This window comes from Balaenoptera acutorostrata, chromosome 6, assembly GCF_949987535.1.
Source record: "Balaenoptera acutorostrata chromosome 6, mBalAcu1.1, whole genome shotgun sequence".
Taxonomy (NCBI): domain Eukaryota; kingdom Metazoa; phylum Chordata; class Mammalia; order Artiodactyla; family Balaenopteridae; genus Balaenoptera; species Balaenoptera acutorostrata.
The window spans coordinates 114,840,601-114,865,270 of NC_080069.1; the positions used below are offsets into that span (position 1 = coordinate 114,840,601).

Consider the following 24,670-nt stretch of genomic DNA (forward strand, 5'->3'; position numbering starts at 1 on the left):
TGTGCTCTGCTACAAGAGAAGCCACCACAATGAGGAGCCTGCGCACCACAACGAAGAGTAGCCCCCGCTCGCCGCAACTAGAGAAAGCCCGCGTGCAGCAACGAAAACCCAACACAGCTAAAAATAAATTAATTAATTTTTTTTAAAAGTAGCAAATACTTGAACAGACATTTCTCCAAAGAAGACATACAAATACCCAACAGGCATATGAAAAGATGCTCAATGTCACTAATCATCAGGGAAATGGAAATCAAAGCCATAATGAGATATTACCTCATGCCTATTAGGATGGCCAGTATCAAACAAACAAGCAAGCAAGCAAGCAAGCAGACAAACATACAAAAAACTCCAGAAAATAAGAAGTGCTGGAGAGGATGGGGAAAACTGGAACCCTGTGCACTTGGGTGGGAATATATCAATAAAATGGTGTGGCGACTATGGAAAACAGTATGGAGGTTTCTCAAAAACTTAAAAACAGAATTATCATATGACGCAGTAATCCCACTCAGGGTATTTATCCAAAAGAGTTGAAATCAGGACCTTGAAGAGATATCTGCACTCTCATGTTCACTGCAGCCAAGGCCATGTTCACTTTAGCCAAGAGGTAGAAACAACCTAAATGTCCATCGATGGATGAATAGATAAACAAAATGTGCTATATTCTATTTACAACAGCCAGGAAATGGAAGCAACCTAAAATAAATGTCCATCAACACAGGAATGGATAAAGAAGGTGTGGTACATACTACTCGTGAAATATTACTCGGCCATAAAAAAGGAATGAAATAATGCCATTTGCAGCAACATGGATGGACCTAGAGATTGTCATACTGAGTGAAGTAAGTCAAAGAAAATATCGTATGATATCACTTATATGTGGAATCTTTAAAAATGGTACAAATGAACTTATTTACAAAACAGAAATAAAGTCACAGATGTAGAAAACAAACTTATGGTTACCAGGGGGAATGGGGGGGGGATAAATTGGGAGATTAGGATTGAGATATAGACACTACTATATATAAAATAGATAACTAAAAAGGACCTACTCTACAGCACTGGGAACTCTAATCAATACTCTGTAATGACCTATATGGGGAAAGAATCTAAAAAAGGGTGGATATATGTATATGTAAAACTGATTCACTTTGCTGTACAGCAGAAACTGACACAACATCATAAAGTCAACTATACTCCAATAAAAATTAAAAACAAAAAACACAAAGCAAAAACAAACAAAAAATGTGCTATATACATACAGTGAAATATTACTCAGCCTTAAAAAAGAAGGAATCCTGTCATATGCTGCAACATGGATGAACCTTGAGGACATTATGCTAAGCGAAATAAAGCAGTCACAGAAGGACAAGTCCTGCATGATTCCGCTTATATAAGGTATCAAAAGTTGCCAAAATCTTAGAAGCGGAAAGTAGAATGGTGGTTGCCAGGGACTGGGGGGAGGACGAAATGAGGAGTTGCTGTTCAATAGGTATAAAGTTTCAGTGATAAGATTAAGAAGTTCTAGAGATCTGCTGTATGGAATGTGCATCTAGTTGACACTACTGTACTGTACACTTAACAATTTGTTAAGGAGGTGTATTTCCTGTTACATGTTTTTTACCACACAAAAAAGAGCAGCTATGAATTGGAGACTGACATAAATTTGCAAGAGACACATATGACTTGAATAAATGAATAAAAATGTTTGATTTAAAAAAGAGAATGAATGCAGCACACACCCACACCTGACTGCATATGTGCACCAAGCTCATGTGACAGAAAACCCTCCCATACATCATCAGTGTATGTCTAAAACCAACTCTGAATTCCTATCTTTCTCTCATTCCCTCACATTCAATTGGATAAATCCTATCAATTTTACCTATTAAACGTTTCTTGAATCTATTCCCTCTCTTCAATCTGCACTATCACTGTCCTACTTGAAACCACACTGTCTATATCTCTCGCCTGGACTTCCATAAAGCCCTTTTAACTGCTTTTTCTCTGCCACCAGTTTCACTGACCCTTACCCAGCTCCTCATAAACAATTCACATTGCTAGAATGATCTTTCCAAAACGCAAATTTGACCATATCCCTCTTTCTACTTAAAACCTTTTAGTAGTTGCCTCTTGGTCTACCCCCATAATCCTTGAATCATGGTCCCTGCCCACTAGGGTACTGAAGGATTCACTTCATGGGTCGTAAGCAGATCCAATTCTCTATCATGATGAAGTTCTTCTGCTGGCCAAGTAAGAACAAGCGATGCAGGCTGGCCCCACAAAAGCTTTACTGAAGGAGCTATAATCAAAGTTGGTTGAAGGCCACTTTTTAGAGAACTGATTCCAAACTCAAGGAATCTGCCTTATCTCCTGTCACTTCACAACATGTGCCCAGTGCTCTAGCCTGAGTGAATGAACTCCTTGCCATTCCTTGAAGATTCCTTTTACAGTCTATTCTGTCTAGCAGGAATAAAAGATGTTTGGGTTTCCACCCCTTCTCAACATAGCTAATTCTTCCTTTTCCTTGAAGACTCAGTTCAAACTTTATCTTCTCCAGGAAGCCTTTCCTGAGTGTCTTCAGTCCTCAACCATGGCTCTGGTCCAAACAGAAAAGAAGCGCCTTCTTTCTGTACTCCCTGGGCAACCTCTGATATCACCCACTGTATTACGATGTCCGTTTATGTATCTGTCTTTCCCACTACACTGAGTTTACAGTACAGGGGGCCTGGTACAGAGTAAGTAATACTGAGTAAATGTTTGTGGGACTGAATGGGTATTACCTTCCCTACTTTACAAACAGGCAATCAATGAACTTTCTGCTGAAATATCTTTAGCGACACTGAACAGCAAAGTAGTCTTGCTGATTTCTGCCAGACTAAGTAACTACAACCTTAAGTGACTGACATAAAAAGTCCTCTGGGAAATTCCATGGTGGTCCAGTGGTTAGGACTCCGTGCTCTCACTGTGGAGGGCCTGGGTTCAATTCCTGGTCAGGGAACTAAGATCCCATAAGCCGCGTGGCACGGCCAAAAAAAAAAAAATCTGCTGGATGCTTTAGAACCAGAATTGGATTCATCTTCTGTAAAAATCCTTAGGAAGAGTTGAGGCATCACAAGTGGAGCTTTAACCATTATCTTATATATTTAAGATTTTCAAAGCACTTTCATATCCAGGCTCTAAAAGCAGTTTTACAGGAATGAAAGTAAAGATGGCTCCCCCTAGCAGCAGATAAGAGGATCAAGGTGAGCAGCTACAGGAGCATCTGGAGGCCTGAGCTTTCAGGGTAGATCACAAAGAGTAAGACCTAGAACTCACCTGGACTGGCCCAATGCTCTTATTCCGGCCTCCAGGCATGCCATCTTCTCTGATTGCTGGAAGGAAACATAAGTTAAGACAGTAAGAAGCATGCCCACAGAAGTCTAGGCACAAAAAGAGAACTTATTTGGCCAAAAGCATAAGGTAGTAATTGGTGAAGCTAAGAATAAAACACCGATCTTTCTGGACCCAAAGCACATATTCTTTCCATCATTCCAGGCGAGCTCATAGGCAGCGATACTTTTGGGCCCCCAAGGCACTGGATACACACTACACACACTGTATACATTCAATATGCTCAACAAAGATGACAGCATTAATAGTCCTACAGTTACAAATATCCCACCAAGATGATGCATTTGAAGGCCTTGATAAATTCAAGGAGGCGGGGCGGGGGGGAGATAAAAAGAATACTCCCATTTTTAAATAAAATATTTTTTATTTCCAGTCTAGGTTTGAGACTAATTTGCAGGATGAGGAAAACAGGTTTTTTGGTTTTTTGTTTTTTAATTACTCAGAATTTTGACCTCATTGGCTCTTTTCTACAAAGGCAGTCAGTAGAGTTCCCTTGCAGTTGATTTCTCACTCATGTAATTCAACAAAAAGAAGCTATTTAGCATTTCCTAACTATAAAAAGCAGACTTTAAATAGTACCAGCCTCATTAAGAATAACAACTACTAACACTATTACCATCATTGTTTACAGAGCACTTAATACAGGGGCACAGACAAGGAACCCCTGATTTGCAATTATAGAAGGGCTCTGGTGTCTGGCAAAGCTTTCTGGAAAATATAACTTCTGAACCGAGTCTTAAAGGATAAATATGATTTATGCAGGCAGGAAAAGGGTGCTCCAGGTTGAGTGGACAGTATACAGAAAAGCTTCAAGTTGAAAGTAAGCATGGAGTGTTCTTTCTGGGAATTTCCAAGTGGTTCAGTCTGGCTGAAGCGTGTGTGTGTGTGTGTGTGTGTGTGTGTGTGTGCGCGCGCGTGTGTGTGTGTTTGCGTGTGTGTGTGTGTGTGTGTGTGACAGAGGGAGAGACGGAGAGACGGAGAGAAGAGTAGCAAGAGATAAGACTGAAGAGGCCAACTGGGGCCAGATCATAGAGGGCCTTGGATGCCAGGCTAAGAGTATGGACTTTAGCAGAGGAGCCTGAGGATAAGATGGAATGCAGGGGAGGATGTGGTCATGTTGGCATATTTGAAAAATCTCTGTGATGGCAACTGTGGAAGGTGGCTTAGAGAGGGTAATATTAACAGAGAAGTACTGGCATCATGTGAGAGCAAGCTTTGCTATAATACACCTGGCTCCAAAAAAAATTAACATGAACAATCTGTAAAGTCCTTAGGGCAGGGCTGGTTGCCTCAAAAGCTAAGGGCTCCAAGTCTTAACAGTTACCTGTGGTAACTGAAAGGCTGACAGGAAGTTCATTTTCTTTAAAGCAGCCATTATTAGTCTTAGAAGATTACACACTCAGAATTAGTCAAGCTTGAGTCTAAATCCAGTTTCTGCCAGGTCTGTGTAATTACAAACAAGCTTTTTTCTTCTCTCTGAACTTCAGTTTACTTAAGAATAAAGAGGGCTATTGGAACCTGTCTTATGGGGTATTGTGAGGATAATATATAATTTAGCTAAAGCACCAAGCAAAGGGCCTGGCATATGAAGTAGGAGGTAACAGTCTGCTTTACAAGGCTGCTGTGAATTTGGGTCAAGAAACATAGACAGCTAGATATATATTATCTAGATGCATGCTGGTTGTTGTCTAGAAGCTCTCTTTCAACCTTATTTCAAGTTCTAAACATCATTAAAATTCCTCCTCTGCTGTTCCAGGGTCAATGACAGTCTTCAGATACTCATATTTCCAATACTGATATCTCACACGTCTTTGCTTCAGCTCACAGGTACAGAACAAAGATCTATCACTGGCAGATAGAATACTGAATATTTCTCACTTGGTACTTCACTCTCAGTGTCTTGGAGGTGAGGAAGGAACTCAACTTGCTTTCCTTTTTGTTTAAAGGGCCACAAATCTTAAAGATTTATATCTTGCCAACTTCACCTTCGGATATTTAAAAGCTCGTGTTGTCCCTCAACCCCACCTGGAGTAAGAAACTCCTATACGTGTTAGATAGTATCATGGGTAAAATTAACCCATGAGGAAAGTATTAGTATTATCACTCCCACTGAACAGATGACTCTAATGCTCAGAAAAATGAAGTATTTTGCTTAGGGTGATAGAAACTAAATATCAGAATCAGACTATCAGATTGAGACCAACCTTCTTTCCACCACTACAATTTCCCGAAGTGTGTGTGCATCCCATTGGAGAAACATAATTTTAGGTGGTGCACAAACTCTTAATTGTACATTTATCCTAATGTGCATTAAAAATACTGATTTTCCATTCACTGAGGTGATAAAAATTCCGTTTGAAAATTTACTTTGATTTTTTCAAAAAGATAATTTAAAGAAGAACATAAACAACTGGTTTAATCAGAGATGGTAACATCTGTTAAGACGGCATGATACTGCCTGAGGTGTGGGCAGCAATACCACATGTCACAGTACCTCTGTTAAGAACCTGGATCATATTTTAAAACTTATATTCAGATACATGAGACTGCATTTGATCCTCACAACAATCTCAAAAAGTATATACATTATTATTATCCTACGCAGTTTAGACACGAGGAAACGAAAGCTCAAAGAGGACAAGGGACTTGCTCAAGGTTATTCAGCGAAGAACTGACAGAGCTGGGATTTCAATTTAGGTCTTCTGATTCTAAAGTTGTGCTTGTTCCTTGATGCTACACTGAGCTAAGAGCAAGTTTTTCAGCAGGGCTGAGAGTCTTCTGGTAGTGAAGTTATTAAAACAAAACAACAGAACAAAGGGCTTCTGGGTATAGGATCACAGGAACGGTTCTGTCGCACCTCTCGTCTAAGCCTAAGAGAATGGCACCAGCTATGGTTCTTCTATCTACTCAGAAGAAGCACAAATACTTTTTCTGCTCTAGAACTCATGTACCTACTATTCCTCACTTGCTTAGGCCTGGGTAGCCAACCAAACCCAGAAACCAGAAAGGTAGAAAGACACAAAGCTAACTACATCAAAGCGCTGTTCAAAATCCACTGGTGCTTCCCTGTGGTCTATGGGCTAATTAAATACAAGCTCCCTAGCTTGGCATTCAAGATCCTCTGTGATCTGGTTCTTACGGGACTCTCCATCCTCATCTTTAGCCACAAATGTTACACTGTACCTACAGAGAACTATTTGTTAGTTCTTGAACATGTCATGCTGTTTTACAACACAGTTTTGCCTCTGCAAGTGTTGCTGCCTCTATTGAGAAACAAACTTCACAGTGGAAAAATCTGACACCACCACGTTACCCAAGTGACACCACCTTAACTAAGTGACTCAAGTTAAAATGACCAATAATGGGACAAACTTATACCATGTGCTCTTGATAGGATGCACTAAAAGGACAGAACATTGTTTTTGTGGCATTCTTGCCAAAACTGCATAACCGCAACGTAACTGTGAGGAAAGTGACAAACCCAAATTGAGGGACAGTCTACAAAATAAATGATATGTTTTTGTAAAAATTGACAATGTTATTAAAGACAAGAAAAGAATGAGGAACCACTTCAGATTAAAAGAGATTAAAGAGACCTAAGAACTAAATATAATGTGTGATTTTGGATTGGCTCCTAGATTAGAAAATAGAAATTGCTACAAAGGACATTGGGATAACAAGTGAAATTTAAATACGGTCTGCAATTAGTTAATAGTATTATGTCATGTTAAATTTCCTGATTTTGATAATAGTGCTGTGGTTATGTTAGAAGGAAAGGGGAATGAAATCTGTAACTTACTCCCGAATAGTTAAGAACACACACACAGAAGAAGAGAGAGGGACAGAAGGGGGAGTCATTTTTACAAAGCTCTTTAAGTTTGTAAGGAGCTTGAACTTCTATTCCTCTAAGATTCTGCTCAAATATTATCTCTCCTTGAGATTTCTCGGTGCTCCATTTTTATCCTGGTAAAGTGATACGGCAATGCCACAGGATCACTGTCTCAACAATGTTATTCTACAAACACCAACCTCCTCCAAGCTTTCCTTAACCTTTTCACTTTTGAACTAGTTATCTAGCAAGTTATGAGACAACAAAGTTATGGGAATTTTAAATATTTTCGCATAATTACTTAACTGATATGAATTGCCCATGTGGCTCAGTGTAGCTTCCTCTTGCCTCTGATGATTTTAACAATATTTCCCCCATCCCACTTCCTACCCTGCCCACCCCCCACCACAGTCAATTCATCAAACCAGGAAGCATCCTACACTAATTGAGACACAAGAGAAAAGCAGGACTTGGTCATGGCCCGTGAGAGGATCACTGTCTAATAATGGGGGCAGCGGGGGAAACAGACAAGTACACAGACAAAGAGTACAAGGTGATCAGCATTATGCAGAGAGCAAAAAAGGGCGATGGAAGCACAAAAGGGTTATCTGGTGGGGGGTGGTGTCAGAGAAGGTGTCTTAGAGGATGTTACAAATAAAAGCTGAGTCTAGAAAGAAAAGTATATATAGTCAGGTGAAGAAGAGGGGGTAGAACATTCCAGGAAGATGAAACCAAATGTGCAAAGCCCCCAAAACATGAAATATCCTTGAGTTGTTGGAGAATTGCATTATGTGGGAAGAGCAGCAGAGGGAGAGGGAAGGGATGCCAGAGGTCTTGAGAATCATTCTGAGGAGCCCGACTTTACCTAAAGACTGCAAGATGTGTGAGGAGTATGTGTTTTGGGGGTATTGGGGTAGTAGTGGGGATGGACAGAAAGGGCCCAGCCTCTACTCACCACCCTTATTTAAATCTCCCTCATTGCTTTGCTAATTAATTTCCTGACCAGCCAAGTTCAAGGTCTGAAAAGATATCTATGCCCAGAGATGGGGGGCATAGGCTGAGTATAGGCTCACACATGACAGCTGTATTTTTTAACAGTTAATTTTTTTAAATTTTGAGGCTAAGTTTAGATTTATAGAACAATTGCAAAAACAGTACAGAGATTTCCCGTATACTCTACACCCAGCTTCCCCTTCTGTTAACTAAGCTTACATAGCCATAGATCATTCATCAAAACTCGAAAATTAACTTTGGTAGAACACTATTCACCAAAGACTTTATTCAGATTTTCCCAGTTCTATTAATGTCCTTTTTCTGTTCCAGAATCCAATCCAGGATCTCACAATGCATGCAGCTGTTATGTTTGCATAGTCTCCTCCAATCTGTGACAGTTGCTTAGTCTTTCCTTATCTTTTGTGACCTTGACACTTCTGGAGAGTATTTTGTAGAATGCCAGTTATTTTGAAGAATATTGCTCAATTTGGGCTTGTATGTTTTCTCATGATGAGACTGGGGACAAATCTATCCATCCCTGTGTGTGTATATGTGCATATGTATATGTGTGCCCTTCTTAGTGATCATATCAGGGGGTACATGATGTCAATGTAAACACACTGATGTTACTCTTGATCTTTTGGCTAAAGTGATACCTGTCAGAATTCTCTACTGAAATGTACTATTTTTCTCTTTGTAATTACTAAATATTCTGAGACTATTCTAAATATTCTGTTTAAACCCATGCTCTCTTATTTTAGCATCCATCAGTGGATCTTGCCTATAGCAACTACTATGGTGTTCTAATGGTGATTTTCTATTTCCCTCATTTTTTCTACACTTACTAGAATTCCTCTATAAGGAAGAATCATCATTCCTCTATTTATTCAGTTCATTTTATCAGTATGAACTCATGGATATTTTATTCTTTGGGTTATAAAGTAATATATATATATATATATATATATATATATATATATATATATATAATTCTCTGGGTTAAAAACTAATATAAACTAACATATATCTAAATATCTATATCTATAGCACCTTCTAACTTTCTGGCACCACAAGATGCTCCAGACTCATCTTATATATTCCCTGCCTCAGCCCTAAAATCAACCAGTTCTCCAAGGACTCCTGATTCCTTTTATTGATATTTAGAAACCAAGATATGGACGCTAGGTGTGCTCGTTACTATTGGGGGTGTCATTGCTTCTAGCCCCTCTCAATGACTGAGCTAGGAAATATATGTATGTATACCAACTCATGTATCTATATACACATCTATATTTTTTTAATCTATCTAAACATGAGTCCATATTACAACAACCTCTGACTCCAATCTAGCACCAGAGGTTTCATTCTAGCCTTCCCCTTTCCTGATTTATAACTTCCTTCCCTGATGTGAGAAACCCAACTCTCATTATCAACAGTATTATTTCCTTATTTGTTCAACCCTAGTATACAAACAAAGTAGTGAAAGAATTCCTAAACCATAACCTTGAGAGAATCAAATTTATAAACCAGAGTGCTTTGTTTGTATACAGTTCTTTTTGTCTTCAGTTTTAACAGTATACAGTCAATACAGTATACTATTTTCCAAGGCCAGCTCCTTTCTTCCTCGTTCCCTTCAGTGTGGCTATGTGATTTATTTGTAATATTAGACTCATTTGCTATATGCTACAGTCTCTCTCCACCCCGCCCCCTCCACCATACTGGTTGCTTTAAAAAAATTTATATACAGTGAAATTCACTTCTTTTGTGGTGCTCAGTTCTATAGCTTTTGACTATAGATGCATAAAATTATGTGTCAAACACCATAGTTCCATGACCCCAAAAATACTCCAATGGCAACTGCAATTTTAATTCTGCTTTCTCAGCACCAACCAGGAGGTGGCAGGGTTTCTCTCTGAGACGCAGCCTTCACCATGCAACTGAGCCTGTCTGCTCTGCATGCAAATGGGCCTAGGAAGGCAGCTCTACATCCCTCACACCTCATGTGTCATCTTCTCATGGCTATGGTTAGACGGGTTATGTGGGTAAGCTTCTTCCTCCCTGAAATAGGCAAGTTTGGCTGAAAGCCTCAGAATCTCACACTCTTGACTGAATAAGCAGGACGATTCATCAGAGAGAGCAGTCAAGAAAGCAACTCATAAATATGCTTTGATAAAATACTCTCAGTGAAGGCAACAAAGGAAGATGAGAAAACTGGAGACCAAAACCAAGTCAGATGACCAGACTCTCTCTTCAAGACATTATTTGGTGGCTTGTAAGGATTTCTGCAGGAGTAAACTGATAGTGGGGAAAGGAGAGGATTTCTAGGTAGCAGAAGGAACCTAGCACAGGCAGGACAGTGCAAGGCATGCTTGAGGTACAATAAATTCTGGACAAATGAGGTTAGAAACATAGACAGGGGACAAAGTTGGTAACAGTTTAAATACCCTATTAAATGTTTTTATCATTCAGTAAATATAGCACATTCCAACACGCAACTAGTTATCCCATATGGTAGACATGTGAAGCAGTGTGTTGTCCGTGTGGTTAGGTACAAGTTTTGCTTGCTTAATAACAAATTACATTTTAAAAATTATTAACTGTCAATACAACAACCACTAATCCAACTACCTGTAAGTCATTTTACTTCCCTAAGCTGCCTCTGTAAACTGAGGGTAATAGTTAACAATAGGGTTGTTGTGTGTATTTAATGAGATAAGCATAGAAAGTATATAAGACTTTTTGGTACACACAATGCTCAGTAAATATTAGTATTGTAAGTAAATTATAAATGACCTATATTTACCTAAATGCCCTTCTATATCTCTCTTACCTCTCTTCATAATAGGCAAGTTTTCAAAAAATTCTTATTATCCCATACACAATTTAAAAAACCAGTCTGAAGTGTCTGCTACAAAACCAATTTGAACAATTCATTAAATCTGACTAATCCTCACCCCATACTACTACTATGAGCTCTTAATACCTTGCTGGTTATTTTATATACATTGTCATATTTAATCCTCTACAGAGCTCTGAAAGTTAAGTATTATCGTACCATTTTAAAGGTAAGATTTAGCATCAGAGACATAAAGCAAACTGCCCAAGGTCACAGAGCTAGTCTGTCACCAACCTCTGCCCTCCTGAGCCTCTATTCTTTTACTGAACTGCACTGCACCGCTCTCCACCCTCCATGAGAATACTCCTAAAGTTCTGACATTGGCCCTCTTTCTCTTCTGTATCCAAGTTCTCTCTTTGGGTGATTTCTACCCACTAACAAAAGTTTACCACCTCTATGCCAACAGCTCCACAAACTTCTATTTGTAAGCAGGACTTTTCACCGCAGTTCCAATCCGACTTCCTTAGTGGACATCTATGTGTGTGTCCTTCTCAGGTACTTCAAATTCAGCACCTACCAAGGCCAACATTTTGCCCCATTCTTTTATTAATTCATTTACTATTAATTCGAATGATCAGCTTCAACCTCTGGTACTGCCCAATACTCAGTATGTCACCAACTCCTATCAGGTGAGCTTCTCCCGCATCTCCCCATCTGTGCCATTACTTTCCCCTCCTCTCCTTCAGATCCTTCATACCTTTCTTCTGGACTCTTCTAAAAACTTTCTAGGTGGTTTTTCTGCTTCCCCCACCCCAATCCATTCTTCAGAGCTGCCCTCTGGATTAACCCCCTTAGAATACTGGTTTATTCATGTCATCTTAGGCTAATGGCTCTTGGAAAACTTCCCAATAAATCCCAAATTCTTCACCAACCTGGATGCAGATTTCTGGGTATGCCCAACCTGAGTACGCCATGCTTGTACCAAACAAAATGATAACACATTCAGGGGACCTACTGCCTTCCTGCCGTTTCATATAAAATTCCTGCTTCCTTTCATCATGCCCTGAAAAAAGAACTAGTGGAGTATATTAATCCTAGTTAGTGCCTGATTGTTAATTGGGGTCTTGCCACATGGACCCTGTGCATTCATTCTCACAGGATCCTTAACATCTCATCAGTCTTTTCTTCCACCTAATCTGGGAGATCCCTGTAGGCAGATTCATTTTTGGGTTATGAGTACACAGTACAAGTGCAGGCTTGGGAAATGAATAATTTCAAGGCTTAATGGCTGACACTAAAGATAAAGTGATGGGTGAAGCGTGGGCCGCAAGCACCACTCACCCTTCCGATTCATCCCCATCTGGAGGCATTTGAGCAGGCGGCAGTACTGGCACCTGTTCCTCTGCTTCCGAGACATGACACAGTTCTTGTCACGACTGCACCGATATACCCGCTTGTTGCAAATGCTCCTCTTGAAAAACCCTTTGCACCCCTCACAGGAGATGATTCCATAGTGCAAGCCTGTGGCGCGGTCCCCACAAATGAGACAGGTTCGTTGTTCAGCCCGATCATCTGGAACAGAAACTGAACATATGCAAGTTAGAACACAGTGGAAATAATGGCTTTAAGCCTGCAGATCTAAAATTAGCAACCCTGGATAGACCCAGAACATTACCCTCTCCAGGCTAACTGGCAAAGAGGTGGCATCTTTAAAGCCCTTGTTGTAGGAACAGACTCCTGCATCTACCTGTAGATACTGCAAACATAGCCTAATTAAAAAAATAACTCACGTTCCTTCCTCTGAGTTTCATCATCACTTGAACCAGTAACCAAGTCAGAAACCTGGAAGGTATCTTTGACTCCTCCCTCTCCCTTACCTTCTTTAGCGACAGCCCATCACTTCTACCCTGTAGGAAGGTGGTAAGGATTACTTACCATGTATGTAAGTGCCCAGCATATAGTATATACCCAATAAATGATAGTTATAATTATTAACAAATGAAGAAGCTTCCATGCCCAGCTAAGCCATCCACGCATCCAACAGATATATACTGAGCAACTATTCTCTTCTAGGCACTGTTGTAAGGCATGGATACAGCAATGAATAAAAGACCCTGGTGAAGCTTACATTCCAGCAGAACATCTACTCTGTGTCCAGGCCCTGTACTAGATATTGGGTATTCAGAAATAAATCATCATAATCCCCACAGTCAAGGAACTCACTGTCTAGCAACAAACAAGTTAGTCAAAGCAGAAATTCAGGCTGGAATATAGCTCTTCACTTCCTCTTCCCTCAAATTCCACTTTGGACCAAGCAACTGCCAAAGAACAGGCATATGACAAAAAAAAGCACCTTGGTGAACTATGTCAGACCTTGGTAGCGGGTCCAAGAAACCTCCAGCAGAGAAAGACAAATATCATATTATATTACTCACATAGAAAACAAACTTCTGGTTACCAAAGGGGAAAGGGAGGGAGGGATAAACTGGGAATTTGGGATTAACAGATACATATTACTATATATAAAATAGATAACAAGGACCTACTGTGTAGCACAGAGAACTATATTCATTGTCTTGTAATAACCTATAATGGAAAAGAATCTAAATATGTATATAACCAAATCACTCTGCTGTACACCTGAACACTGTAAATCAACTATATACCTCAATTAAAAAAACAAAAAGGAAAAAAGAAACCTCCTGGAAAGATTCTGATCTGTGCCAAGCACCTAACACATGTTATTGTGCTGAATCATCACAACAAACCTAACTGAGGTACCCTTATTTTACAGCTGAGGAAACTCATGAAGCTCATGAGGTAATATCACTTTTCAACAGTCACCCATCTAGTAAGAAAGGGAGCTAGGGCTGGAACCCCCAAAGTCTATGTACCTAACCAACATACTCTGTGGCCACGGCAAGGCAAATCTATCCATTCTACGCAGGTAAGTCAAGCCCTTCCCTTGGGAAAGACACACACACACACACACACACACACACACACACACACACACAGCGCTAAAAAAAAGCCAAGGTCTCCCTTTGTAAATGACCAAACAGAAAGAAGCAAACTGTCCACACACACACACACACACACACACACACACACAGCTAAAAAAAAGCCAAGGTCTCCCTTTGTAAATGACCAAACAGAAAGAAGCAAACTGTCCCAAATGGTGCTCGTCCAGATGTCAGAGATTTCTGCACCTCCGATTCTTATAAGGGACTTGAAGGGTATTTAAAGCATGTTTACATTCATTATCTCACTTGTACCAAGACCAGGGCATGGATTATTTTTATCTTATAGATACGGCAAAGAAAATTCGGTAAGTACCAATCGTGTACCATGCAATGTTCAAGAAGTTTTTACTGTCTTATTTATTCATCTCAATGACTGTGAGAGGTATCTTTATCCCCGTATTACACAATCAAGAATCTTAAGAAAGAGCCTTAGAAATTGGCTCGAACAGACCTTTACCTGAGGCATGAAATGAACTCCCTCTACGATATTCCAAGACAAGGGGTTGGAACTCTACTTGCACATATCCAGTGACTCAATAAGGTACTTCATTCCATTCATTCCGTTTTAGATAGTTTTAATGGTTCAAAAGCTTTTCTTTACACTGAGCCAAAGTCTATTAACCTGAAGCTTTCCTCATTGCCCTGAGTTACGTGCTCACGGGCAAAAAATAAATGTATAACCTAGCCTAGTTCATATACCAACCATTCAGAGATTTAAAGATAAGTGGGGTTCCTAACTGTGAATTTTTCTTCTCCCATTTCTTATTCTTAATCATATAGTATCAAAATTTCTCGTAAAACAAAGTATCCAGAACTAAATGGTTTGATTTTCTTAATTTAAGACTCAATTAGTTTTGTTTATGTATCTGCAGCTATCAACACCAGTATACACATAGTATTTTATAATTCTCGACGCTATGCTATAAAAATGCTACACATTTTATAATTGGAAAAAAATGAAGCTTAAAGAGGTAAGGAAATTTAATTGGTTATATAATCAGGAGTGGAATTGAAATTAGAATTCAAGACTTTCTGATTCTGAGACTGCTGTATTTCCAATCCGCCCTACATTTAATTCACATCTGGTTCACAGACATCTAAATCCTGAAGTATTTATCACATATAACATTAACTCATGTCTTTCTTATTCCATTCTTCGGAAGGGTAGGATTTCTAAACCCAACGGTAGGACTTTACACTTGTCTCTGATCAATTTTATCTTTATATAAGAAATTCTATGTGTCATTCTGGTCTATGGAACTCTTTGGGGATCCGGTCCTGCCACCCAGTATGTTAGTTATTTCTCACTCCTCCTCCTTTTCTCTAATATTGTATGGTCAATATTAGATCATTTTCATTTTCAACCTTAAAACAATATTCAACAGAAATGTGGCCTCAGGCAAGCTGCTGGAGCCCCTTCTCAATCTGACTTAACCAAATTAACCATCTGGAAACAGTTGTTCAACTAGTTTTGTCCGTTAATTAGGCCAGACATTTCTCTATCTTATACATAAGGATATCATGTTATACGCCTCACTGAAATTTCTCTATCTTATACATAAGGATATCATGTTATATGCCTCACTGAAATTTCAGATTCATTACATCTACAGTATTCTTTGACTAGTGAGCCTAACAACACAAAGGAGATGTTCATAACCATTCAGCACTCTTAATCTATTCAATGTTCTTAATCTGTTAGTCTACCTGAAAATATAATGGGAAAAAAATCAGGCAAATAAGCACTTCAAAGTAGAGACTATGGGAACAGAGCCAATATTTTATAATAATTTTAAATGGAGTATAATCTACAAAAATACTGAATCACTATGTTGTACACTTGAAACTAATATTGTAAATCAACCATACTTCAATTTAAAAAATATATATATGTATAAAACACCACCACCAACAAAAACAATAGCAACAAAAACAAAGTAGAGACTATGGCTCTTAGTAACTGTAGTGCTCAGTAAGATGACAGAGTTGTTGATGAAAATCTGAGGGTTTGAAAAATGATAGGTATTTAAAACTCTGAACAAGGCAGCTTGCTATCTACAAAAATAGCAATGGATTAAAAAATAGTAGGAGAGAAGACTCTAACTAATTTATCAGAGAAGTTCAATGTTTGTCTTGATCAGGAATACTAGAAGGTAGAAGGGCTCAGACAGTGTACTCTAAAAATACCATTTCCTATGAACAGGAGCCAGGACTCCTAAGAGAAATGGTTGATTTCAGGTTTGAGGCAGAATGTATACAAGATGAGTCTTGTACTACCCAAGACTAATAATGGGGTTATGTCAAAAGGATACAGGGAGCAACATAAAAGCCTCCCATTGGCCTTAAATGGAGCAGACTATGCATCAAAAAGAATAATGATGGCAATGGATTAAAACACTTCAGATATAAAAATCAATGAGTTCATAATAATATTAAAAAGAAAAACTTCATTAGTTACCACTGGAGGTTTCTAGGACACCAATTCAGTATTCTGAAAATTGATGAATGAAGGGAAAAAATATCAAACGTTAAAGTAAAAACTATTGGAATCTTCCTCTTTTGCTCTCCTCCCCATGAGAAAGAGAAGAGAGGAGGGTGAACACTAAGACAGTTTTTAAGAACTTTAAACTTTAATTGAGAAGACTGGCATTAGGTAAACAGATTTGCCTGGCAGTCAAGGGAAGAGGCTTGGGTGGGGAGGTAGAGTTGAACTCGGGCCCCATGGCAAGGTAAGTCTCAACTCAATGATGGAAAGGAAAGAGACAACTGTCAGCTCTACAAAATCTTCTAAGCAGAGGCAGTAGAACATAGAGATTAAGAACTTGGTCTCTAAAGTCAGAATCCTTGGGTTCAAATCTAGGCTCTGTGACTTGCTAGCTGTGTGACTTTGGAAAGCTTCTTAACCTCTCCAGAGGTACCTCAGTTTCTAGTCTATAAAATGTGGATCATACTACCTTCTTCAGGGAACTGTTGTGAGAATCAATGAGTTAACAGATTACCTATAAATGACATGGAGCTCTAGCTTCCTCATGGTCTGTATTAGAATGAGACAGCATTACGAACTCTCAAGTACTAGATAATATTGTTGACTGCCTTTTTTTTTTTTTTCTAACTTAAAAACCTTAAAAAATTCCACTGGCACAAAGGAGTATTCAGTCAGTCTGGTGGCAGGGTAAGGTAATAACAGATTTCCTAGAGGAGGTGAGTTCTGAAGTATGCCTACCAGTTAGACAAGTGAAAGGAGAGGAGGGTATAAGCAGAAGAAACAACTGGCATATAAAGTAATGTCTCAATTTTGGCGCTAGAAACCTCTAACTTGGGTTTTCCTCGAAACAATCTGATTCATTTCTAAAATAGCCAATATAGTTTACTAAGCTTCAGCAAGACTAACTCAAGATGAGTTACCCAGAAATATCCACAGATACAACATCAAGTTATGTCCTACCCCTCTATATGTAAAAGTCATGATTTGCCCAGAATTTTTTTCCTGCAAGATGTTCTCAAGGATGCTTGCTGGTTACTCATGAGAAATAAATGTAACCACACATGGGCATTGTTAGAAAGAAAGGTAACATGCTTGTCTTTGCTATACTCTTTCAAAACTTATAAACAATCTTAAGAATTTATTTTTAATCAGAAATGATTCTAATGCAGGTAACAGGAACTATCATATAATTTTCATTTCTTCACACGTTAACACTCTTGAGTAGAGAGAGAAGGGCTAATGCAGAGCTCGGTTAGGGGCCACTATGGACACAGATGAATCTTCAGAGGCAGAAACATCAAGTTCAAAGGAAATAATGAAAATGATGAATAAAGTAGCTGATATGGTTGGCTTAGAAGATTAATAACAATCTGAACAAGGTAAGAGCCCTAGCAACGTCTCTTCAGGGTACCAATGACATGTGCCCGCTCACACAAATGGATGCTCCTGTTTCTACATCATTTAGCAAGAATAAAAAGTAAATGAATACAAGGATATTTATAAATGAATCTATCTGGTCGTCAATCTGACCAGAATTTTACAATACTGAGGTTCTTGCTTTATAAAAGTGGCAGGACCCCTTAGTTACACCTAACCAAGATTATACTGCAGTATTAAGTCTCAATCAAAAACATTAACAGTGGGCTTCCCTGGTGGCACAGTGCTTAAGAATCCACCTGCCAATGCAGGGGACACAGGTTCGAGCCCTAGTCCGGGAAGATCCCACATGCCACGGAGCAACTTAGCCCGTGCGCCACAACTACTGAGCCTGCACTCTAGAGCCTGCGAGCCACAACTACTGAAGCCCGCAAGCCTAGAGCTCGTGCTCTGCAACAAGACAAGCCACCGCAATGAGAAGCCTGCGCACCACAACGAACAGTAGCCCCCGCTAGCTGCAACTAGAGAAAGCCCGCATGCAGCAACAAAGATCCAACTCAGCCAAAAATAAATAAATAAATTTATTTTTAAAAAAACCCAAACCATTAACAGTAACATCTGGTACCATGACTGCTACACAGAAGAAGCTCATTTTGTTGAATGAATGAATGAACGAATGAATAAATACTATGGCTTAGTGCAGTGTTTTCGAAATTATGTCATAACCCATAGCATCACGACTAGCATTTTTGGAAGAACTGAAAGAAAATATCAAAGTGCATCACATGTAGTAAGGGTAAGATATTGTGAAACCTTTCTTTCAATTAAAGCGTGTACGTTTTATGTCTGTGTGTACATGTGTGCAGTGGATCACAATGTACTATGGATCAAACTGTAAAAAGTTTAAAATACACTGATTTCGTGGTTAAGACACACTGGGTATGAATTCCAGCTCTGCCACATCCTAGCTTTGTTAACTGTGGACACACGACTCAGTTCTCTTAAGTCTCACTATCAACTGTAAAATAGAGATAACAATAGTACTCACCTCATGCAGTTGCTAGGGAATAAACGACTATAGGTATACAACAACAACAGCTAACATGTACCTGGTGTTTATTATGTAACAAGTTCTGTTCTATATGTGTCACATATAATAATTCACTCATTCCTCACAACTCTATTATCCCCATTTTGTAGATGTAAAAGACTGAGGCACACATAGGATAAAAAATATGCCCCAGGTCCTCAACAGGACCTAGCTATCTAGTAGGCAGCAGAGCCAGGATTCTAAGCAGACAATCTTGAACCAGGATCTGAGACCTTTCATACTACACTATACTGCTTAATACAATTCCTAATATACAGTAAATACAATAAATGTCAGTTGTGCTATTGTTATTAAAGATACATTTCCTGTAAGATCAGAACCTGATAAAAAAATTGCAACTTATGAAACATTCTGGAAAGTATTTTGTTTAAAAAAAAATCCATCTTAACAGCAATAAATAGTGCTTTAATAAAAAAAGAAAAGGCTTTGATAGAAATCAAATTATTATTATTAAACTCTTGGCAAATTAGGAATAGAAAAAAAACTTGCTTAATATGATAAAGACTATCTAAAGAAACCTGTACCAAATATCACACTTAATGGTGAAATGCTTTAAAAAACCTTTTCTTTTGAGATTGGAAGACAAGGGTGGCCCATTATAAATACCTTCATTCAACATTGTACTGGAGGGTCTAGCAAGCACGGTAAAATTTTTAAAAAAATACAAAAACTAACTATATTTCTATCCCAGTCACAAACAGAAATGAAATTTCAAAAGATGCCATTTACAATAGCATCTAAACATATAAAATACCTTGGTTGCAATCTAATAAAGACATATAAGATCTCTATGTAAAAATTTTAATACACTTATTTAATGTGAAATTGAAGAAGATTTCAGTAAATGGACAGGTATGTTATGATCATAGGTTGGAAGAGTTATTATTGTAAAGATCTACAGAGTCAGTAAAATTCTATTCAAAATCCCAATTCTGTGTGTGTGTGTGTCTGTGTGTGTATACCTGACAAGCTAATTCTAAAATGTATATGGAAATGCAAAAGAACAAAAATAGCACAAATACTTAAGAAAAAAATAAGATGACTTTATCTACCATATATCAATGTTCATTTTAAAGCTATAGTAATTAAGATATCTTTACTGGCTCACAGGTAGACAAACAGACCAAAGGAACTGAATGGAGAATCCTACAACATCATCATAGATATATGGATATTTAATTTATGATATGAGTGGCACTGCAGAGCAGTGAGGAAAACACAATTCTTTTCCAAGAACAATGTTGGGACAATCAGATACCTAATACGGAAAAAAAAAATGAAACTTGATTCTACCTCACCCCATGCAAAATATTTAATTCCAAGTAGACAGCAGACCCAAGTATCAAAAGCAAAATAATATACCACTCAGAAGATAATAAAGAAGAATATCTTCATGATCTTGGGATAGGAAGAGATTTTTGAAACAGGCCATAAAAAGCACTAACATAAAGGAAAACATTAATCAAATTGGACTACATTAAAATGAAGAACTTCAAGAGAGTGATAAGGCAAGCCACAGTGTGAAAGAAGATATAAGCAATACACACAACCTAGAGTGCTCACATCCAGAACATATAAAATTCCTTTACATCAATAAGAAAAAAGCAACCCAGTAGAAAACTGCGCAAGAGACCTGAACAGGCATTTCACAAAGGAGGCTATCCACATAATCAATAAACTTATGAAAAGATGTTCAAACCTATTATTAATCAAAGACATGCAAATTAAAACCATAGTGATACACTATTACACATCCATTAGAATGGCTAAAAATTAAAAATTACTTCAAGCTATGGTGGCAATTTGGAAAAACTAACTTTCACATACCATTGGTAGAAGTGTTTATTGGTACAACTACTATGGTAAAGTGTGTCATTATTAGAGTTGAAGATACACCTACCTTATGACCCATTCCCAGGTACATACCCAACAGAAATACATGCACATGTGTATTAGGAGACAAGTTCAAGGATGTTCACAACAGCATGCTTGATAAAAGTCCCAAATTAAAAATTACCATACATTCATCAACTTACTATAGGTAACAGTGTACTTCGTACAATATAATACTTTACATATGTAAAGATATTTTAACTACTGCAACAACATAGATGACTCATACAAACAGTGTTGGGTAAAAGAAACCAGGAAAAAAAGAATGCATACTGTAGGATTCCATTTGTATTAAGTAAGTTAAAACAACAACAGCAACAACAATAACAAACAAGCAATAGAGGGGAAAGAGACACAGAGTGAAGAGACTGCTGGGGTGGAGAGAAGCTTTTGGATCCTGTCAAGGTTCTATTTCTTGATTTGGGTGGTGCCTGTTTTATATTAATTCATTAGGCTGTAAATTTGTGTTTTATTTACTTTTCTCTAAGTGTTATATTTCACAATAAAAAGGTTGAAAACAAAAGACAGCAGGGCACTTCAGGAAAGGGAAATGACATCATCAATAGCAAAATGAAAGAACACAAATGTAAGGTGTGTTTGAAGGAACTGCATAGGATATTATAGTTAAGTAGAGAGGAATGGTCAGAGATAAGTCTAGAAAGCTAGTTTGGAACAGAGTGCAATAGATTTTATCCTACTGATAAAAGGCTACTGAGATTTTAAAATAGAGGTAATGTCTGGATCAAAGCAGTATTTTAGGAATATTAACCTCACAATGATGTGCAGGTTGCCACAAGATGGATGGCATGGGCATCTAGGTAACAGGAATGGTAATGAAGGAATGGCTGAACGGAAGTGAAAAGAAAGCATAGGAGCCCTAGAGACTGCTTGTTGACTGACTAGATTCCAGAGGGGGGATGAGGGGAGGACGGGATAGGAAAGTGTTTAAAAAATGAACTCGAGGTTCTAAACCAAGGTGGCTGTGAGAAATGTGATATCACTAATAGAAAAGAGTAAAGCAAAAGCTAAGTGAGGGACAAAAATCAATGGCTTTAGTTTAACAGAGGATGATGGGCAAGTCAAACAGAAGTTTTCCGAAGGCAGTTACTTAGAGGACAATGGTTCAGGCTAGAATGAAGGATTTGGGAGTCATCAACCCATGGGAGAGTTGAAGCTATGGCAACAGATTAGAACTCCAAGGAGGAAGGGGATGTGCAGAGAAGCAGCCGGAAGGTATAATGGAGACACAGATAGGGGAAGGTAAGAAGTTAGGGAAAGAAAGTGAGATGACATGATCAAAGAAGAAACAGGTAGAGGGCTTCCCTAGTGGCGCAGTGGTTGAGAATCTGCCTGCCAGTGCAGGGGACACGGGTTCAAGCCCTGGTCTGGGAAGATCCCACATGCCGCAGAGCAACTGGGCCCCCGTGAGCCACAACTACTGAGCCTGTGCATCTGGAGCCTGTGCTCCGCAACAAGAGAGGCCACGATAGTGAGAGGCCCGCGCACGGCGATGAAGAGTGGCCCCCACTTGCCGCAACTAGAGAAAGCCCTCGCACAGAAACGAAGACCCAACACAGCCAAAAATAAAATAAATAAATAAAAATTAAAAAAAAAAAAAAGAAACAGGTAGAATATAAATCCATGATTATGAGAAAGATAAGGGACAAAAAGAGTTTCACAAAGAAGATGAGCACTGTCAAACATAATGCAGGTCAAAAAGTGTGAGGAATAAGAAAAGGCTCAGAGATCACTGGTGAGAAGTTTCAGTGAACTGGTTAGAACAAAAATCAAATTCAGTTAAAAACAGGTGAGTGGTAAAGATATAAACTTAGTATTTTATTATTATCACTCCAAGAGTGATAGAGAAACATTCTGCAGGAAGAAGCAACAGATTTAAGCAAATGTTTATTTTTTAACTAGGAGAAATTCATATGCATTTAAAGAAGATAAACATAAGAACAAAGCCTTTTAAGAGGAGAAAGAACTGTAATCCAGACATACTTTCAAAATAAAAAGTAATGAAATGTAAAAAAATTAAACATTAAAATTTTTCTTATGTATTTTATTTTTATTAAGAAAAAGATAGGGCTTCCCTGGTGGCGCAGTGGTTGAGAATCTGCCTGCCAATGCAGGGGACACGGGTTCAAGCCCTGGTCTGGGAAGATCCCACATGCCGCGGAGCGACTAGGCCCGTGAGCCACAATTGCTGAGCCTGCGCATCTGGAGCCTGTGCTCCGCAACGGGAGAGGCCACGATAGTGAGAGGCCCGCGCACCACGATGAAGAGTGGCCCCCACTTGCCACAACTAGAGAAAGCCCTCACACAGAAACAAAGACCCAACACAGCCATAAATAAATGAATGAATGAATAAATAAATAAATAAATAAAATTAAAAAAAAAAAAAGAAAAAGAAAAAGATAAAGGTGGACTTCCCTGGTAGCGCAGTGGTTAGGAGTCCGCCTGCCAATGCAGGGAACACGGGTTCGAGCCCTGGTCCAGGAAGATCCCACATGCCGCGGAGCGGCTAGGCCCATGTGCCACAACTACTGAGCCTGCGAGCCACAACTGCTGAAGCCCGCATGCCTGGAGCCCATGTTCCGCAACAAGAGAAGCCACTGCTCACGGCAACTAGAGAAAGCCCACGGGCAGCAACGAAGACCCAACACAGCCAAAAATAATAACAATAAATAGATAAATTTATTTAAAAAAAAAAAAAAGATAAAGGTACATGCCTAGTGTCAGAAAAGGAAAGCGATTTACCCAAGGTCACACAGCTAGTCAGTGATGGATCTGAACCTCAACCTTACTACTTTTCCAAAGACAGACTTCCCATTATACAAACTACCTCCTATGGGGGTGGGGTACAGGAAGAGAAGGATGGTATGTATCAAAATTGAGCCTCAGTGCTGCTGCTGCCTTTTTTTTTTTTTTTAACCAAAGAAACAACTGGAGTCACAACAAAATCTGTGTAACTAGATGTATTCTTACCATGCTGTGAGTGAGCACTAAGTACCTTCATATTAGCAACCAGTTCTACTTTAACTTGGTTAAATGCAGACCAAAACCCGTTGTTGAAATGCGTCTTACTCTCATACCTCCACTCAGCCCTGCTGTTACAAAAATACCTCCCCAACCCCACGAAGAGCATTTTACCCATTCCAAGGGCTCAGGTTACGCAAATTACATTTGGAAACTGATTTTTATCAAAACCTGCTTTTCAGACTGTGATGAAGGCCAGATTTAGGAAATGGAGAGTACAGCTGCTCACTATACCAAAATTATGCTGACAACTCAGGCAATCTGGAACTTGGCTGGCTAAAGGGTATCAAAAACAAAGGGGATCTGTTTCAACTGGATTGCTGGTTCTAACTCCCTGATCAGTTGCACAGTCTAAGTACTGACTGCACTCGGTTTTATAGGCTGCCACTATCTGAAATGAAGGCATCAGGCAGTGTAGCAGAAATGAAATTGGGAACAGGTACCCTTAAAATTTCATTTGTGAACATAGAATTCAAACAGAAATAAGTAAAAATCATAGGATTTCTCCTCTACTAATATATTCTTCCTCCTCTACACTTACCACTATAAAAATCCATTTCCAGAGGCCACACATGGAGTTCCACAGAGGACATTTCTAAAAAATGACATCAGTTTAATGAAAGCAAGAGAGCAATTTACAAGATTGGTATTAACTGAATGTTTGGGAATTATCCCTATATGTTACTGAATGAAA

The 24,670-nt window shown here is 38.8% G+C and overlaps 1 protein-coding gene across 2 annotated transcripts in view; it reads right to left on the reverse strand.

The window, feature by feature from the left end:
• The window catches only part of NR6A1 (nuclear receptor subfamily 6 group A member 1), a 216,229-nt gene that overhangs the window by 26,652 nt on the left and 164,907 nt on the right, over positions 1–24,670 (reverse strand). For both annotated transcript variants that reach the window (XM_057548903.1, XM_057548901.1), the window contains exons 3-4: positions 12,390–12,632; positions 3,316–3,371 (exon numbers count right to left, since the gene is read on the reverse strand). In XM_057548903.1, the coding sequence (XP_057404886.1) occupies positions 3,316–3,371; positions 12,390–12,632 (299 nt within the window). The remainder of the gene's footprint in view (positions 1–3,315; positions 3,372–12,389; positions 12,633–24,670) is intronic.